At 45.4% G+C, this 20,598-nt stretch overlaps 1 protein-coding gene across 3 annotated transcripts in view; it reads right to left on the reverse strand.

Moving 5' to 3' along the window:
- The window catches only part of AXIN1 (axin 1), a 78,997-nt gene that overhangs the window by 30,516 nt on the left and 27,883 nt on the right, over positions 1-20,598 (reverse strand). For all 3 annotated transcript variants that reach the window (XM_084295698.1, XM_084295699.1, XM_084295697.1), the window contains exon 3: positions 7,243-7,383. In XM_084295698.1, coding sequence (XP_084151824.1) covers positions 7,243-7,383 — 141 coding nt within the window. The remainder of the gene's footprint in view (positions 1-7,242; positions 7,384-20,598) is intronic.

The following is a 20,598-nucleotide window of genomic DNA, read 5'->3' on the forward strand; positions in this document are numbered from 1 at the left end:
TTTTTTATTCTCCACAGCAGCAGTCCCAGCGGAAAGAGTGACTTTTGTTCAGAGCACAGTAGCGAAAGGCTGATAATGGCCTCTAATCTATCCGGCTTCAAACACATGTTCAGCCCTGCTGTGCTGCCTTTGATGTCATTTTAACTAGATTCCCCAATGCCACCTCTGAACTTGGAACATTCCTTCGTTCAATGTACTGTGCCAACTCAACCAGAGGAAGCAAATTCAAAGATAAGCACTTTAATTTTATCCCAACAAAACCTTATTCAATAGATGGGGGAAAAGCAAGGAAAACCAATACCATACTTTTGTTTTCCTTTTGTCAGGTAGCTTGCTTTGAGATATTTTCAATAGATAGAGAAATAATATATATATATATATATATATATATAAACTTTTTTAGAGCACATCTCCTTTTAAAGTAAAACTTTCCAAACTGTTTTTACTTGTTTCATCATGTGATTTTCTTTCGCACCAGAAAGTTTCGTGCTAAAATGCAGTGTGGGAAACATGGGCATTTCTATCATTTATTTAGTGAGAGTGCAGTTGGTTTGCTGTTCTGGCAGTGTGGTGGCTTCCCCTCCTCTGCCCCCCAGACCCACCTGCAGGAGCCCCCGATGGGCACAGAGGGTCTGCTGCTGCCTGGCAGTCAGATGCTACCACCAGGCACCTTCTTTGCTCCTCCACAGAAAGCCTCCAAATTTAACCATTAAGCCTAACAAGTTGGAAAATCATCACCTGGGATCTTTTAAATTAAAAACCTGTTTAACTTGTTTAAATAGAGCAGAACTCAAAGTCATTCAGGATCACTGACCATAGGAAAGACAGGAAACAAATCGGCAGAGAAGCCAATATTTTCTACCGATTACTCTTAGCAAAGCACCACTGTCACCAAGAGACCTTTCTCACATCAAGAAGCACGAAGGGAAATGGCCAGGCATTTTGGCCAAAGGCCAGCCATCTGAGGAATATTTCCTCTGCAAGATTTTGGGGAGCAGCAACCACTATTCTAAACCGTTTCACTCTGGGACACGGCCACTTGTGCTCTGGGTGCTCTGACTTGATTTGGGGCGAAGGGACCCTGGGGCACCATGCTGAGGACCCTGGCTGAGCCATGCCACCGGTGCCTGGGAAGGCAAAGCCCATATCCAGCCGAGGGCAGTCAGGACACGCAATGAGACCCAGCAGAAAGAGTATGAGGTGATGAGACCCAGTGAGAGGAGCATGGTTATTATTCGTTTAGCTGGAGCACAACGCCAGGCTAAGAGACACGACCTCTCATTCACTGTTGTAAGCTCTTGCAGAAATAAAGAGAAGAACCATGCTGACCTAAGGCATTTCTGCACTGGAACTGGAACATCATGGGGCGATTTAATGCGTTTCAGCCTCTGCCTGGTGCCTTCGTACCTAGATCTGCCTTCATTTCCCTCGAGTATCTCTGCTGTGACAAGCCCTCCTGCCCAGCGGCTGCCTCCTTCCCTTAGAAAAGGCGCTGCTGACACCAGGGGTTATCCAAGAGAGGAATCACAGACTGTGTAGTGGCACCTGTGAGTGCTGCCATGTGCCTGAGGCCGGGCTGGCAGCCCCCAGCAGGCAAGTGACTCTGCTGCCCTGGTGGCCATGCACAGCAGCCGGGCTAGCGCTTGCAAGGAGCATGGCACCGGGTCCTCTCCAGACTGTGCCTCCACACGAAACAGCTAAAACAACACAGCTGCTGCTCCCGTTATAAAAACAGTTTTCAGCAGAGGACCAAAGCTGGTTTGCCTACACAGGCAGAGGAATTTGTATGGCACAGGAAGACTGAAAAACAATCAGCAGAGCCTAGGTATTTAAGAGCAATGTTTTTTAAGCTACTTAAAATGAAAACCCCTCCAACAACAGAGGCTGATAATATATTCGTTACATAAATTGAACGCATTACAATATTTACTTGTGCTAGGAATGACATCCTGTTGAAAATTCGTCTTTAAGGCAAGCGTGCTTGTATTGGGTACCACGGAAATGACTTTTAAAAGCACATACGTGCGCTGGGCACTTTTGAAAATCCTGCCTCTGTCTGTTTGACCTAGCTCAGAGGGCCAGATGGCAAGAATATCATACAGGCTTCTGCTAGCGGTTTTCCGCAGTTGGGATGTGCACGAAGCCTGTGGGGAAATTACACTTCCAAAACCTGCTTTGCCACGATCGGTAGAATATCAAAGCTTGGAAGGGAGCTGGCGACAAATGCAGTACATCAAAGAACAAGCAACTGCGCAGTGTGTGGCGCTGATTTGCCTTCTCCCCCAGCTTGAGCTGGCTACCAGTGGCAGGCCATGCCTGACACCACGCCGTGCTCTTTGTGCACCGGCACGCTTTCCTCAGTTTCCTGTTAGAGGGCTGGGGCTCTCCTCAATCAGCCTGTGTCTGCATCCTCATTGCCCAGACACAGGCTCCTCTGACGTAGGGTCACAGAGGTTTCCACCTTAGGATCCCAAACCTTTCATGCACTGTCTCTGAGCAGAAGCTAGATTTCTTCATTATGGAGCCTGACTTGTGTATGTAAACAGCATACATAGACAAAAACCTTGCTCATCACCAAATGAGGCTTTTGTTGCCATTTTTCTTAGAGGAAGCCTAAATTCAAAGCACAAGCACCAAGACATGCAAGTCTTGTCAAGCAGCAGGAGTCCCTGCTCTGACGTCGTCTGGTTGTTTTTCATTTCTGCTGCCTTAAGCAATTCTGCAAAAATTCCTTTGAAAGTCAGGAGGCAGATAGGTTCAGCAATACCATGTAAAACTGTAACACAATTTGGTAAAGAAGAGCAAGTATTTAATGCAGACACAGTTTTTGTAAGCCAAAGGTCAAGGCTGTATGTCCAGAATCCTAATTGGGGGATGAATCTGCATGCAGTCAGTTTGAGACGCACAAAAAGAAAGATCACAGGTACACTCCCATGATTTTGAGACTTACTTAAAAGGAACTGCTGAGATTGGGCTAGGTATTAGCAGAAGGCAGTACATATATCAGCAATAATTGAAGTCCTAGAAGCAGCCTGCGGTGGGCACAGAAGGGATAAAATGCCTAAAGGAAAAAGGAGCCAAGAATAAAGAAGGCACAGGACGGTGAAACAAAAGTAATTCTGCCTGAGAAAGAAAGACATTATGGCTACTGAAATAAAAATTAGGGGGTTGAGGAACTTGGGTGTAAATGATCACAACTTCTAGCAGGTATAACTATTAGTGCAACCCCATGAGGCCAATGGACCAGCGGAAAAGGAATCGCTAAAAGCTTATTAATTTTGAAGAGTTCTTACATCTGTTTCTTCTGATAACAGAGTTATATGACCCCTGCTGGCTTCAGAATACTCCTCCATATCACCTGATGAGTCTGAAGAATTACAGAAGTATGTGACAAGGCAGCTGGATTGGTATTACACTGACTCCTTAAATTAGCAGTCCTCTACAGTTTTCTGTAGTACCTCCCATGGTACTTTGACCTGCATCCTCCATTTTGCAACACGGGTATGGTGCGAGGAGCTAGTGCCAGCGGACTCGAGAACTGCTCCTAAACATCTCCACACCTCCACAGAGCCAGCAGCAAGCCTGCTTCTGGCTTGCTTAGAGCTATTGCAGCAGATACAGATGTCTCCTTATCCACCAGGGCTTTCAGTTCCAGTGCTGTGAGTTCCACCTCACGTCTGCTGGATCCCTCATGCTGCTGTTTGAGGGATCTCAAGCGCACAAGCACGAGTCATGACCTTCATGCTCTTGGCACAGAGCGTAAGTGAAGGCCTGGTGGCAGATCTGCTGCATGAGCACTGCGAGGGGAAGGGGTCCCTGAGGTCCCTTCATGGTTATCCAGCAGCATGCACGCTGGCACTGCCTGGGCAGGCAGGTGGCCCGCTCTCCTGAGTCTGCAGCCACCTCGCGGATTCACCGGCTCACTGGATGAACCGAAGGATGAACTGGATGAACCGCTGTGTTTTGGTGCGCACCCATTGATGACATTTATGACACAGGCTGGAAAGTTTCTTGAACAAGGTGTGACAGCTCCTGACATTCACACTGAGAATAAACGAGCCTCCTGGAGGGCTCTGTGTTTACAGCACTGCTGTTAATAAATGGTCTCCTAATTCCATAAAACTGTCATCTTTTGCTTAAAGAATCAAAGGGTTCCTGCTCTACAGAAAGACAGTTCACATTTGAACTACTAAAAAACAGACCAAACATTGAATACTTTCCCCCAAATCCTTTTTTTCATCACAAAGAAGCAGCAACAACAAAGTCTCAGCCCATTTTTAATTCCTTTGCAGATCATCTTTAAGAAAGGTATCTCACAGGTGAGATGCACTGCTCTGTCTGTCATGAGGGCAGTAACTAGAAAAAGCAGGAAAAGATTTGGAAGGAGCTTATCAGTACAAGTTACATAAAAATGCAGTGGTCACCAGACCTAACCTAGAAGCAGTGGTTATTATGTGGTGGTAGCTTCCACTTCAGCATAAGAATATTCTGAATTTACAGAGGCAATTCTTTTATCAAGAGTTGTTCCGTCAGGAGACAGGCTAGTATCCACCCCGCTTTTTGTGATGTTTATTAAGGGAAACGTATTGAAGGGATGGAATGCCAAACAGTGACTCTAGAAAAGTTGTCAGCCAAAATCTCTGCGTCATCCCGAGTATCAGCAGAAAGGCCTGGTGTAAAACTGATCCCCTTTTAGGGAATCAAAAGTCTGGCTGTAAAGTACTGTCATTAGCAGTGCACAGATGAATGGCCTCACACTTTGAACTCCAGTTTTGTGATGAATCTCTTAGGCTAACTTAGAGTTGTTGGCTCCCCAGAGCCACAACTATCAGAATTTTCGTGTGTTTGTGTTACAGATGTCAAAATTTTGGCAATTTCTTCACAAAGGGGAATGGCAGATGCTGCTTTATTCCTGAAGCATATGGCAAGTGCATTGTCCTCACTCTCTACATCACTAGACTTTTGCAGGTGGATAATGGAATACAGATGGCCTGGATTCCTAGGTACCTTTATGAAGTTTTGTGTTATGTGTCTGGCAGTGAGATGAGAACAGTTGCTCCCTAGAAAGCCTAGTTCTGCAAATAAGAAATGGCCCCAATCCTGAGCAAAGACTAATTTTGGTTGGGAAGGACCTCTGCAGGTCTTTGGTCAGCCCTGCACACAAAGCAGGGCCAACCTTAAAGTCCAAACCACACGGACTTGTGCTGGCAACACTCTTCCAATGACCCCACAACGTCAGTGCAGGTAGACACAGATACACCTCTGAGACACCACCACAGATCTTTCTGAAGCTCAGTGCTGTGCCAAGTACACGCTATTGTCCTGTGACAGCAGTTTTAATCCAAAGTACTTCAAGGCACGGTGGACAGTTGCAGTGTGAAAGCTGTAGGTTTCTTCTTTATTTTTATTTTAATCACTGAGCAATCTAATAATTAGCTATAAAGTTGGATGCTATAGAGAGAACAGGCCCTTAGGGCTGCATAAGTTAGTGTAGTTCAGCTTGTCCTCACCAGCATGTCTGTCAAGAATGAATGAATCAAATGAACGGGCAAGTCAGATGTTGTCACTGTAGCATAGCCAGGGTGAGCTGAAAGATCAACTTGTTTGCACATTCTGAGCTCCTACTGTTGCACGTGGTTTTGAACATGCAGAAACCCCAAAAGTTGGATGATCTATTTAAATGATCACACGAGAAAATTCCTAAGGGTGCATGCATTTCCACACAGAGCTGACACGGCAGGCGGACTCTGCCCAGTAAGTTGTCTCCACTGGGGAAAGCATACCTTGAATTCTCATTTGGTTAGTTTCTTAAGTTTCTCTTAGTTTCTTCAGTGCTAGAAGGACTGATGCATTTGCTTGGCTTACATTAAGACATGGCAGCACGTATCTGCTAAACCTGCAGCAGAGGGAGGAGGCTCCCATAGGTATACAGAGCCTAACCATGATGTGGAGACTCCTCAGTTTCAGTTTTTAAGCAGTTCTGAACCACTAAAGCCACACAGGGATCATTTCAGTTGTGAAGTACTCACACAAGAACATCTGATTAGATGAACTAGCCGAGAATAAATGTACCAGTCTTTACTGTCGTGCTGTGGTATGAACAGGCAGAGAGCTTCCAAACCTGTGGTAACAAACCAATGGGTAGCAAAGCACAGCCTGGCTGGAATGATGATGTAAAAGATCCTACCTGGCCTTCAAGACCCATTCTGCCGCCTCAGCACATGCAGCACACCCAGCTCATCCAGCACAGCCCACGCTGGCACGTGCTTGCAGAAGGATGGCAGCTCTGCAGGACCCTCTGCCAGCTCAGGCTGAATGGCTTCCCAGGTGCTGGGGTTCTTGAGCACACCTTCAGTGGCACCCTATAGCCCAGCTACAGAGATTTAGTCAAATTGTATTTTGTCTTCAAAAGCTTCTCAATCTACTTACTCTTTCTACTACATATACTCAAAGGAAGAATCTGGTATTTCCTTGCAGTTGCTATTACAACGTGCTTTGAAGGAAAAGCTGTTTCCAGACAGGCCCAAGGCACAGGGCAACTAAGGCAGCACTGGAAGTCTGCAGTGAGGACCATGGATGTAAGCCCAAGTCCCCCCAGCTGTAGGTACTGTCCTAATCCAACTTTTCCTTATGATTCACTATACAAAAAGAGGATAATTGAACGCAGAGATACAACTACAGTTGAGTTCTGCCTTAGCTTTGGATAAGAAGTCTGAGGAGCTTCCCGAGCTGTATTCCAGCAAAACAATTACTAGAACTCGTCATGCTGCCTTTTTTTCAGTAATCAGCCACCCAAATACTGTGGTTTACAGGAACAAGTGGGAACTTTGAAGAGATAAAAGACATGAAAAAGAGCAGTGGTACAAGTCTTGATGGGGTTGTCATCTGATTCATCCTGACGAGGAGGAACCCAAAGATGAAGAGGAATCCAAAGAGAGATCATGTCTATTTGCACTTGGCAAGCAACACTGCCGGAACTCCTACATCTTTTATTTTAGTTCACTCAAATCATTTGATGTCACAAATACTCCCAAGAACAGCGAGGCTGCGTTGCCTGCACAGTGACAAAACAACTCAGCTTGACAAGAAAACCAGAATGATCGTGACCTTGTTGAAGTCTGATATTCTGCCCAATACCACCTGTTGCAATGCCACCCTCAGTCTAACACAAAATCAGCACCCCCACTAAAGAAACGGCCACCATTCTCCCATTTATTGCCACAAGAGATTAAGGATACTTACACGCTGCTGTCTGTCAGCGACATTGTGTCTGCATCACTGGACATGCTCTGCTGCTCGCTGTCGTTGGCACTGGTGGCTGGGGCCAGAGCATATCCCGTGTTGACATAGTAAGGGTTAACAGGCTCTCTCCATGACCCATGCCTGGAAGAAAAATGAAAATGTCAAATTAAAAGGACACAATCTTGACCCTACTCCACCGGGTTCTCTCCATCACTGCGCAGAAGGACTCTGTCTTTGAGCCCCAGCATTGGTGACACACTACAGAATACGCTGTGTTCATATTAAGTTGTATTGATAAAACCATGAATGATTTGACTGGAAGCAAAAGGGAATTCATAAAGATGATACTGTCAGAGTTGAAGAGAGACAGGGAACAAGACTATTATGGCAGAAGTCCAGTTCACATTAGGATTTACTGTGTCCTCTGGTTAACTGCTAGCAGCGACACTTTGTGAGCACTGCAGGACATGTAAAAGCAGTATCGAGATTATTACAGTATCTTTCTTAGTAAAGGCAGGCTTCTTTCCACTTTTCCAACAGTGAGCACAGCCCACCGATTCTATGCTTGCTTTTACATCCCACCTCACCTCCCTCTAACATGTTTGCCAAGGAAGGGAGGTAAGTAAGAAATGGCAGTTGCTTACAATGCCGAACCTGAAGCTGACTTCAAATGTCACACTCGGGTACATCAAACACTTGCAAATTCCCCCAGCAGGGACCATCTCATTGCACCTGCTTTTCCAGCGGCCAACCTGTCCATGAACCTACAGAGGCTACTTCGTACACAATCCCACACGCCTTGTCCTCCAGACAGTTATTCAAGATGCAATCTCTCGTACACATCCAACTCTAGCACACCTCAGCTCAGCCACGCCACACGGGCATCTTGTCACTGCAAGGCGTTTTGAAATCCACCAGAAAGAGGAACAAGCTGAGGTGTTCACACCAGCACAGCAACAAGCATCATTTAATCCCCCACTCTCCCTGCCTACCCCCCTGCATGAAGAGCAGACAGACATCAGTTTACGAATTCCTGCGTTGTCCAAGCTCTGCTACCAGCTCTGAAAATCACAGCGATGTTTTATTTTAGATTACCAAGTTCATCTGCGAGATCTTTTGTTTAGTGACTCAGCAACAAGCACCTAGTTGAGGTGGCTCAGAGTGGACCTTGAGCAAACCCTGCCAAGGAGGGCATATCACACAACTTTCGTTTCCTAGTTTTGCCATGAAAAGCCTTTATGCAGTGGTCAAAGTCCTACAGGCAACAAGAAACAGTCCCTGCCATGATGAGTTTACTTTTAGATAGGATAAAACAAACAACAACAACAAAAAAACACCATCAGAAAAACATGTACGGAGTGAAGGTGAGGAAGACACCAGAAAGGGAAAAAGTAGGCAGTTTTGGTGTATTTTTTACAGAGTATGAACACAGCACAACCATCACCTTGTTATCACCTACTGGTCTTATCACACCGGCCACAACATGACACGAGCTGGGAACAGCAGACAACTCAAAGTAGAGGTTTTCAGAACGACTTATTAATGCTACGGAATTTGGGATACAAGGATGGAAGTACTACCAAAGTATTTCAGAAGTGACTTAGACAGGGCTACAGCCTTTGGCTAGCACACTGCTCACACAGTTCCTGCTTACCCTGCCCTTCTGCTCCTAGGAACAGAACCAAACCATTTTCCTTGTAATGCAAGGGGTCACGGACACCACCACGTTCACAGGTCACTACGAAAAAACGTATTGTTTTAGGCCCATTATGTGGTCAGTTAGAGGCTATTACCCTCCTATTCTCACAGAGAGAAAACTATTACTTTGCTTGCCACAGAACAACAAAATCTCCAAGCTATTTCTCTGTGGACGATGGAGCTTAGTGTAGCTGCAGAGTAGTGTAAAGAACATCTAAAACGGAGTCACCTGAGGTTTTCCACTGCTGTCTGAGGCACAAGGAGTCTTGTGAGGTTTTGCCAGGCTGGTGCAGGACAGCATCAGTTGGGTCTGAATGCTAACCTGAACTTGGGACGGCCAGGCATCGTGGACGTGTCTGAGCACACAAACTTTCTGTCTCTTTAAATGTGCACTGAAGCAGCCTTATTTCTAACTCCCATCAGACTTCCAAACAGATTTCCAGGGCAAATATTAAAGACAGGAAATAATTTGAACAAGTTCACCCCAAAAAGTAAAGTATAACAAGTGAAAACCTTACCACCACCCATTCGCCAGCTCTCCCCTTACATAATGGGCAGTTCTGAAAATTAAATGAACTCGGTGCTGTGCAACCCTCCTGTCAAATCCGATATGACAGTTGCGTGATGGAGGCGGATAAAACCTCTTAAATTGAGCTGTGAATGATGGATAGGTCAGGCCTTCCCTGCGGGCAAAGAGAAGGAAGCTTTTTGGACAACCCAATTAAAACATAACACCAACTTCTGGTGGACATTTTGCCAGGCCTCTCCGGAAGTGGCATGGATTATTCCAGCACTGTGTTAAGAAAGCTCTATGATATACAAAACAAAATGATCACTTCAAAGGGAAGGAAAACACCTTCAACATCCCCAGATCAGCCCTGCTGCTACAGCAATGCTTTCTGCTGGGATATCAGCGGTACACAAACACCGTGGTTTTGTTTTTTAATTGCTATAACCTATACCTTCCCTTTTGGGAGCAGTGCTTCGTACTGTGCTGGGGCACTGGGAGGCACACGGGGTCCCTGCTGAGCTCCAGGCAGCGCCCTGCCCGTGCGTGGCCGTGCCAGCCCAGCGCTGGGCCCTGCAGACAGTGGGGGCTTTGTAGAAGCCAAGGCATCAGGACCACGAACCGTCCTTTGTGTTTTAAGAGTTCATTGGGCCCGAATCTGGGATGGTCAAAGGAATTCCCGTGGTAGCGGCGACCAGAGGGGTGCCTGGAGGTCCCTCGCCCCTGGGAGCAGCCGGGACACAGGGGCTGTCCTGCAGCACCCAACGGGGCCGTGGGCTCTCCACAGAGAACACAGGAAAGAGTTTGGTCACAACTGTTGTATTTAGCTAAAATTACACACTTAAGCGTGTATACAACAGGGATTACTTCCATGTTAGCTCTGCCTCTAATACATCAATGCAAATGTAAACTTTCAGTAAGCATAAGTACATGGAAAGGGTATAGGATTTCAAAGCAATCATAACAGGTTACATTACTTTTGAGGAATCCATCTGTATTCAATCCTTCTCTTAATGTTCCCTCTCCCTGACAACTCTCTTCAGCTGGCTCGTATCACCATTTGAATGTTTTGTGCTGTGCCTCTGAAGATCGCTTTCAACGTCTATTAGCAGGAAAACATTAAAGGAACATGGAGGCTAACAAAAAACCGGTCACTTCTGATCTGGGAGGGGAGGCTGCTTTAAAAGGGATACAGACACACTCAGAGCGATTTGAAATGTCAGCTAAAAACTTCACATACCGAGCTCTATGTGCTGATAAGGGCAATAAAAGGAAAGGTGAGCGTTTAGTTAGACTTCAAAAAGATTCCTGCAGACTTCCGGAACTCACTTTGGACCAAAAAATTCAATTATTTTTTTTTAGAAATTAACATGTAATGTTTCACACACTGCAGAAATAAAGCACTTCTCTTCTGCAGCTCTCAGTTGCTCAGCCCTCAGAGGAACCACACACGGAACAATTCTAATAAAGCCCACAGTGACCCAGCTCGACCAGCCGCCTCTTCTTTTCACACAGCTCTCCACTGAACTTTGTTAATTCCGTTAATGCCGACAGGGGCCAAAACAGTTTCAGAAAACCAGTAAGCATCTCCTTAGGGTTTCCTTCTACCTGTTCAGAGTTTATTTTACATATTCTCTTGGCTGTACCCCTTTACCTAACAGAATCACAGAGTGGCTTGGGTGAGAAGGGACCTTCAAAGATCATCCAGTCCACCCCCTCCATGGGCAGGGTCATCCCACACTAGACCTGGTTGCTCAAAGCCCCGTCCAGCCTGACGGTGAACTCTTCAAGCACTCAGACCAAGACCAGCACACAGAATTTTGAACGTGAGCACCACCAGATCTTGGAGCTTCGATGTAAGCAAGAAGAGAGGCGAGAGCAGGAAGACTGAAGAGGCAGATTACCTGGAGGTCTCCATGCATTGTGAGTCTCTGTGGGCATCGTTTCCCTTCCAGCTCTGGTCTCCCAGTCTCCTTTACACAATTCCAAGCTCACAGCTATTTCAATTTAAATCAAAGATGCAAAGTGCCCATTTTTTTTGCTAAACACGCTACTCTTTGCTCTGTTTGAAAAATGCAGGTCCAGCATGCTCTGGGTAAGAACTGCATTACCTTCAGCATCCACAGCGGGAGAAAGATTCAAACATCCTGTTTGCAAAGCCAAATACCCACAACACAGTTCTCAACAATAATATTCTTAAATCCCATGCCATATTCTGAGCCTTTGGTCCTCAAAGGCTGGGTGAGCTCTTTTTCAAACATGAGAGAAATTCCATTTTCTACATGGCTTGAGCAATAAGGCAGCTGATGATCATCCAAACTGCATGAGTTGCCTTGGGAAGCTCTGAGCTGCAGGAGAAGCGGGGACGGGGCTGTGTCCCAGGGAAAGACATCCCAAAAGCCATGCCCTGCAGAAACTCAGGATCTCTCCTTCTGTCAACATTTCCCACGTCCATTAAAAAAGCGACATACTTCCCTCCAAGAAGAAAAAACAAAAAACTTTCAAATTGACCACTTGTTGAGTCTGTGACTGGCGAGAAACACTCAAACACAGCTCTCCTACCTCCTTTATTTACACCTACCAGCAAGTGGGCGACTGTCACATCCTTCATGCAATACCACATTCTGTTATCACAGCCAGTCAATCAAATTAAAAGGTGCACTCGTTAGCTTATGATGTATGAGCTGAAGCATATTTAAATAGCAGGTGCTGACAACAATGACCGAGTGGCAGGGTCACCTTTAAAACAAGAGATTTGAATGGTATCTACAGAGAAGTCTGACTTAATTACATTACTCTACCAACTCAAGAGAAAAGTTGTGGTTTCCAATCCATGGCACCATCTACCACAACCAAGGCTTGCACTGTACTGGGTATACAACTGTTAGAAATGCCCCAAAGCATCCAGTGTTCTCCAGCAGACCATCACTGGTGTGTTTTGGAGCTAAGAATGAAATGTCTATGAAGATGCAACACTGAAAACTTTACTCTTGACTGGATTTGACCTGCACTAAAGACACAAAGCCTAGTCTGGAGGTTAAAACTGGGGATTTAGCTGATAATTTGATTGCAAATCCTCAGGGTTCCTCCACTCAAAACTCTTCCCAATTACTATAGGCAGTCAGATACTGCTGTGCATCTGAACTTCATCATTGCCAATGTCAAGCTAATCACATGTGTTCTAAGCAAGGGCAGCTTCTTCAAAGATGGCATCAATTCTGGACATGTTAATCTGTTCTTTGAGGTATCCAGATGGCTCTCACCAAGAAAGTTCACTTCTAGCTCTGCAGCCTGCGAGCGCAGCAGCCCGAGCACTCTGTAGAGCATTACAAAGAAACCAGATCAAAGTTCTGTCTTATACAAAAAAAAAAAAAAAAGAAATCTGAAGTTTGAAAAGCAACAGCAGCCTGTCACTTGTAGGCTTAAAGATGACTTCTGCATGCTCCACCTATCAGGGAATTTATGATTACAGTCTGGCTTTTAAAAGCTGATGAAAAAAAAAAAAGACGCTCTTTAGCGCTCCTTGCCTTTGCAAATCTGTATCTTCTTCCACGGTTACTCATCCTCCCACGCCAGAGGAAAAAGGGAAATAAATAAAAACTTAACTAAAAGTACAGATAAGGGCTCTTCGCCTCTTTATTTCTAAGGCATTCGGTTCCATTTTAGGAGCACACTGAGATTATTTTATGGGTAGCTTCAGTAATTATTGCTAAGCATTGAAGCACAACCACAAAACCTAAACCCAAGATCTAACAATCTAAGTTTCCAGTTTCTAACTCCTTTGCATCTACCAAGGATATAATGCTTCTCAAGACTAAGGTACAGAAGATGCATTCATTGAAATCAGTAATTTAGATCACAGGATACAGCAGGGTGGGTGAGAAAAACGATTTAGATTTTGTGAGAATCTAGGAAGGAGGCTGAAATAAAGGAAAGAATTGGTTTGCTTAGTAGGCAAATAAAGACTAAATGGGCTAAATATTTTGGTTGTGCTGCCCTATCACCAACCTAACCTTAAGAAAGGATTTCAGACAACAAGGTGCAACTACAGTGCTCCACGGAAACTGAAGAACAAGCCCCTCGACATTTCATCTGACCATGTTTCTCTAGTGTCAGCCCTCCCAGCTCCTTCCTGACAGAGAAAAGCTTATGTACATTCTGTTACCCCAATGTAATTATGTATTCCATCCATTAGTTATCCACCGTAAAACCGTTTTTGCCACACAATAAAGTCAAATCCTTCCTAAAAACAACACAAATCTTCCCTAGAATTAGACTAAAAAGCTCATTTACTTTATAGCGCAATGCACAAGAAATTAATTAAAACAAAAGAAAAAATATGGACAACACCATGTCTCACACCAATTAACAGGCTGCTTGGATCATACTCCTGGAATAAAGGAAAAGTAGCAGAACATTTTGTGCCGTATCTAGCAATAACAGGTATCTGCTCAGACTCATCGCAACATGTTAGCCTGAATTTACATCATAACGTAGCTTTTTAAAGAAAATTATGAGATTATTAGTATCAATTCTTTTCCATTATGAAAGGTTGACATTAAATAGGGAAATTCTCTATAAGGTACACAGGATTTTTGCCTGCATTAATTGTGATTTGACAAGGGCCTTACTTATTTGGAGCAGCCTGAATCCATCAGTCATTCAAAAGGCTCTATAGTGACCTGAGAAGCTACTAAAACCAGGGCACAACAGGTTTCCCGTGTGCATTCTGAACAGTCAGGGCATATTGCTCCCACTCGTAAGCTGCACTCGCCTCTATCTATTGCATGTTGGACAATATCCCATAGGAGAAATCCTATTTTTAATATTTTATTGGAAAGAATCCAGCTCATGCAAGGATGTGGTGAACATCAACACATGTTGCCAGAAAAAAAGTTGTCTTCGTAACTAAGTTTGTGACTGATATTAAACTGGATCCTGAAGGCAGTGAGCAGAACTCGAAGCTGAGGAACAAACCCTCCTGACACCCCCAGAACACAGAGGGCCTGCCCAGGATGACAGGCGTGAGGGGAAACGTTGGGACAGAAGCACCAGTGCACTGTGAGGTCTCATTTTGCATTAAAATAAATACAAATGGTTTCAAATCCCAGGGCCTTGCAGTGTGCACAGGAGCTTGGGATCCCATCAGGGGTTGGAAGCTGGACAGGAATCCGCACTCCCAATGTGCTCCAGCTGCCCAAGAGCCTGGGTGGGCACCAGCCCAAAGGAAAAAAAAAAACAAACAACAAAAACAAGAAAATGCAAAATGAGTGGGGGCGAGGGCATGCTCTGACCATGCAAATGTGCTTCCCAGAGGCCACAGGGCTTGCTGACTTGGACACGGGCACGCAGGATGATAAGGCAGCCTCCTTTCCACCTGCTTAAACCGAGAACTGGTGAAAAATTCAGCCCCAGGTGGATAGGTGAACCCGTTAGCAAAGCAGAACTGCCAGCCATCCAAAGCCCTCCGCACCACGCCAAGCAAGCAAGCACCCGTCCCTTCTTCCCAGCCTGGCTGCAGCTGAGGATGCTTCCTTGGCAGATGAAACACGCAGCCGAAAGCGTCTCCCGGATTTCCAGACACCCACACAGTGCAGCTCCACCCCAGAGCATCCCCCTCGCCTGCTCTGCGAGCTCAGCAAGGGCCTTCGTGAGGCAAATTACTTCCAAATGCCTGCCTCTGAGGCGCGGGGAAACGAAGAAACACAGGTTTGTACCTGGCTCTGCTCGTAACCTGAAGAAGGCAGCAACTCCACTTTTAAAACACCACTGCCTGCAAACTATCAAATTAATCCCGGGATTTCAACAGCTTTTCTTCATTATTTTTCATCTCAACCAAACCACAAATTTACTTAATGACTAAACCAGGCGAGCGAGTACTTTGTTTTCCAGGCAGCGGGAACCTTCCTAACGGGATCCAGGTTTTCGGCAAGCGTGTCGGCCCGGTGTCACGCGAGGCAGAGGGTACATCTATGGGTACATCTGTGGGGTGTGCTGGCCCTGATGGCACCACCAAAGCCACCAGCACGGCAGCCGGGGTCGGCCCTGCCAGGCGGCAGCAGCGCGCAGCACGCGCTGGGCTGGGTGAGGCAGCGCCTCAAGTCGGAGTCAGGGCCCAGGCAGGAGGAATACAATAAGAACAGTGTGTTCCAGGAACGACCGAATAAAGAAGAGAGCATGCTTTTGGCGAGCGGGATTCAGCGCTATAATTCTGTCTGCCGCTTTTCTTCCCTGTCTGAAGCAACATTGTTTGTCCACGCTTCTCTGAAATGGAAAGTATTTCCTCCTCCCGGCTCGTTCCAAAGAAAGATCTGAGGAGGCCTGGTATAACCAGGCATAACCGGGGCTTCTCCAGCGCCTCAGCTACTCCTTGCCAAAGTTTCTGCTCAACAAGAAAGGGCTTACAAGATAAATTACGAGCAGATTTCTCTGCAAGCTCATTAACTGAAAACCAGGGCTGTAGGATGAGTAAGTTTTTGGACGGGAACAGAACATCCAGCTTTGGCCGGTGACTGCAGCGTGTCTCCTTCCCTCCTAGGCACCCACAGAGCCTCTTGAGCTTTCAACATGGGACGGGGCAGGTATGTGCCTGCAGATCTGGGGACCACACGGGAATTACAGAGCCTTTGGAATCAAAGGGCAAGTCAGTCACAGCTCAGCTCTTCCTTATGTTGCTGAAGCTTTTCAGAAGGGCATAAAATCCAGAAATGCAATCTGTGCTCCATATTGCTTTCAGGGATACATTTCCTGATACTGAAATCAAAACAGCAGCGCTGCTGATGGCTGAAATGAAAGGGCAAGATATGCAAATCAGGCCGGCTCCATTTGATAGAGACTAGTTAAACTTTGACATTAAACTGCTTGTTTGTATTGCTGGGCCACTTAACACGGGCTGAGCTGGACAGCCACAGACTTACTGGCTCCACTTAAATCTTCACCGGAACTATCAAATGAAACTCAATAATCATTACCAATGTTGCCCACAAGCTTGGTATTTTAATGAAAGTGCAAATTTGGGTGTTAAAAGAAGCAGGTTGATGTCATACTTTGAACATCTATGAGGCCTGTGACTTAACCCCTCAAAAGGTTTGAGCCCCGAGAGCTTTGATGGAGGCCTACCGATGATGAGGTGCACAGGACTACTGCGGATCTCCTAGTAATGACCCTGCATAAAACCCAACTTTTTTTCACTGAATAAGGTCTGCCACACCAATGCCCATGAAGCAGAGAGGTCTGCCTCCAAGTGCAGTCAATCACTTGCACCTTAACTCCTGAAGAAAGGAACCAAGCATTCCACCGGCTGAACAAGAACCTCTGAGGTGACCAAACTGCATCCCCAGCTGGTAACAACACCAGAAACATGGAGGGTTGGCAAGACCTGGCAGAGATATAGCTGAGTGTCCGAGTTTTTTAAAGTCTCCCAGAGGGGAGATTCAGCTGTTTATAAACATCCTAATCTTACCTCTCCGTATACATTAAAGGTCAAGAAGTGGGATCAGATATTGGCAGCATAAATAAAAAACCAGCTCAGTAGAGCACAAGACCCTTGACAAAGACATTTCATACCTTCACATCAGCGATTCCTGCAAAGGCTTATTTAACTTCACTTCAGATTAGGGAGTGCAGGTAAGTTTAAACCAAGAGACCATTAGATCAGGGCAGGGAAGAAGACCTTCCATAGGAGGCTTTTGCCTCCATGCAGTGCTTTAGCACCAGCAGGAGTTGTACACATCAGCTGACCGCCACCATGACAGATGAGCAGGTCTCAGAAGTACAGCACCACGAAACAGCTGCTCCAGTAGTTCTCTGGAGGCTCACAATTCCCCAAACGGGGTCGTTAAAGGATACTTGTTGGATCGCATTAACAAACAGCAAGCTGTAGCAACAGCAGAATACTGGCAAGCTGCAAAAAAGCTTTTAAACTTCCTCTGTCATTTACTACTCAGCTCTGAAGAGATGTCAGCATCAGAGTAAACATATAAATCATAACTCAGTCTCCTGGTCTCTACTGGGAGCCAGTAATCTGACGTTCCCTTCTCCACTTGCGCTGACCTGGCAGACGTACTGCAGCGGCTGGGTGGATATGAGCTTTTGGCCAGGTCCATCACGGAGTGACAGCAGTGACAGGTCCCTGGGGGAACTGCAATAGCGACAACCAGAAGGCATGAAACACACAGAAACCGGTCTAAGGGAGACAGAGACCGTTAAAAAGGATCTTGCCATTTTGATGCATTCTTTTCTTTTTTAAGAATTTAGCAGATTAACAGCAAATAACTTCCTCCTGTGCCCCAGAAAATACAGAGGGAAGTTAGTCTTGTGAGAGTGTTACTGAATCTTCCTTTAACACTAATGCAACTGTTTTAGACGCAGAGTGAAGTCTTCATTCACAGTCCTACTCTGCAACAGTCACCTAACTTTGCATCCCCAGCAAGACCTGGAACCCAAATCATCCACTGCTGCATCAGGATCACAGGAGGTCACATTTTAAAACGATTTTTGAAGTCAGAAGACTCAGTTTCTACTTTCTTGTAGCTGTACTTTTGCAAAGAGATCTAAATTCAACGGCTGACTGGCAAACCAAAGAATGCAGCAATAAGAAAGATTGAGATCGGCAGCATCTGAAGCACATGTCAGTTAGCAATGCTGATTAACTGCATGTACCTTGAACGTAACTAGAAGGACCCTTTTAGGCACACTCAGCTCCCAGACATGACAATATTTCCAGAGGTTTTATTAAATAGCTCAGGGTGCAAGAATCTTCTGCTAAAGAATGAAGGGAAGGGAAGGAGCAGGGGCAGAGAGTGACCGAGAAGGAATGGTGGAGACGAAACACTGTAGACTGACCGCAGCCCCCATTCTCCCCTTCCCCTGCACCGCTCAGGGGGAGGAGGTGGAAGAGGGTGGATGGGGGGAAGGTGTTTTTGTTTTCTTTATTTCTCACTTCTCTAGCTTGTTAGCAATAGGCAATAAATCTTACTATCTCCCTATTCTGCATCTGTTTTGCCCGCCACGATAATTGCTGAGCGATCTCCCCATCCTTATCTCCACCTCTGAGCCCTTTGCATCGTATTTTCTCCCCTTTCCCTTTGAGGAGGGGGAGTGAGAGAGCAGCCGTGGTGGAACTCAGCTGCCCACCCGAGTAAAACCACCACACTGTTAAAGCACTGCTCAGAGAAGTCCTGTGTTTGTTTTTTCTTGGTGCACTTTACAGCAAGTGAAACTTCACTTTAAGAACTATGCTGGGGTTTGTTGTTATTTTTGCCTTATAGAATTCTTCTGTTTTGGTTCTCGTCCATTAGAAGAGGCAGATATATGAGCTTTTACCTTTATTACACAAATTCCACAGTATCTTTTCATCTGGTATGCATTATTGTGGGGATATATATGAAGTACCATGTCCATTTAAAGTGCTGTAAAAGAGCTGTTTGAACTCTCATTCCATTCCTACGTATCTTTATACAATTAAAACCAGTTGACAGTTCCATTTAGGAGAAATAAGTGACAATGCAAGCAATGTGCTTTTGTTCTAAATAAACTAGCCACTGTCCAGATAAAAGCCAGCTGTTTTCTTTTTTTTTTTTTTTTTTTAAACCTCAATTTCTTAAAGACACAAGGCTAGGTGATCAAACTCTATGAACTTCTGATCTCTCTTTACCTCCTCCAGAATTCCTGAGTACAACCTATTTGCTGACACTCAGCCAAATTAAAGAGAGGAAGGAGGCTCCAAAGACACGGTGATAATTAGTGAAAATGGGAAGGTTCGGAAAGACTAAGTGCTGTGAATAATGACACGGCTGTGGCTGGATCTCAGCCGTGACAGGCAGCAGAAAATCTGCATGGAGGAGAGATGTTACAATGGCCACAAATGCAAAAAATAAAGTTTCAATTTTAGCTGATACCTTCACAGACACTGCAGTGAACACACATGCATTGCAAAAGCCACGTTTTGGGGGCTCCAGTGCCAAGACCTGGTACAGTTCTGCATTTTGGGTGGCCGCCCCAAACCACCTGCAGTTGACGGGATGTGTTGCTGCTCCCGTTCGTTGCTCTACGATGGAATCGGAGCCCAGAGCAACGCGGCACAAGTAACACCACCGGTCTGAACCACTGCTATGCACTGAAGTCGTCGTCTCAGCTGCCCTAGCTGGAAATGAAGTTCTGTGGACGAAGGAAAAGAAAAGTCTGTTTTCTGTGGAGGGCCCAGAATGTGAGAGCTGTGAAACACCGGAGCTCATCTGCGTGACAAATAGTCCAGCTGTTACAAAACGCGTATGTGTGATACTACTCACGCAGGATTTCATTGCCCAAGCAGGTATTACAAAAATGCCTCATTAGTTTAAAGGCTTCCTTCCCCTGAAGATAACAGGGCAAAACAACCTACAGTTTTGAAAAAAAAAAAAATGTTTTCTGCTCTTGTACTCATGTATCATGCTACTGATTACTGATCCTGCACCACCTCTGCAGAACTTAACCTGCCCTTGGCCCAGGGTAAATGGACTGATACCCTTCTTTTTCCCTCTCTTTTTTTTAATTTATCTGGCATACATCACCCAAACCTTATACTGAGTGCAGCATAATTCACTCTGCTGGAGATTACTCCATGGTACTTTTCACAAGTGAATCTTGTATTTAATATTTGTGATGTTAGTCTGGAGAAAGGAGAAGCTATTATCCTCAAGTATTAAAAGCTAACTGCAATGCTGAAATAGACAAAATTTTCTCAGAATTTGGATGCTTAATTTGAAATGCTCTGGGCCTAATAATCAGCATTTTTGTAAGACTTCAGCCATACATGTGCATGCTCAGCACGTCTGAGCTGGGGTCTTAAGCTGAGCATAGAAAAACTACAGCATGTGCTGCAGGGATGATCCTAGGGAGATTTGTCTTACAGGATGTCGCTGGCAGAAACCAGCAGGGAAACACCTGGGTTTTTCTGCTTGTATCTTCTGCCTCTTTCTGCTTTTTAGTGATGGCAAGAGGGAATGCAGATGCCTGGTACACCTTCCTTCCTACCTGCTCTCTGTTTCTTCCCCCAGCACCACTATCCATCCCATGCACTGAACTAAGCAAGAAATCAAAAGAAAAAGAGTCACTGATCACAAGCATCAACAAGTAGCTACAAAAGTAGAAACAGCTATGAAATTCCCTGT

This window comes from Netta rufina (genome assembly GCF_964035555.1).
Source record: "Netta rufina genome assembly, chromosome: 15".
In the NCBI taxonomy this organism is placed as follows: domain Eukaryota; kingdom Metazoa; phylum Chordata; class Aves; order Anseriformes; family Anatidae; genus Netta; species Netta rufina.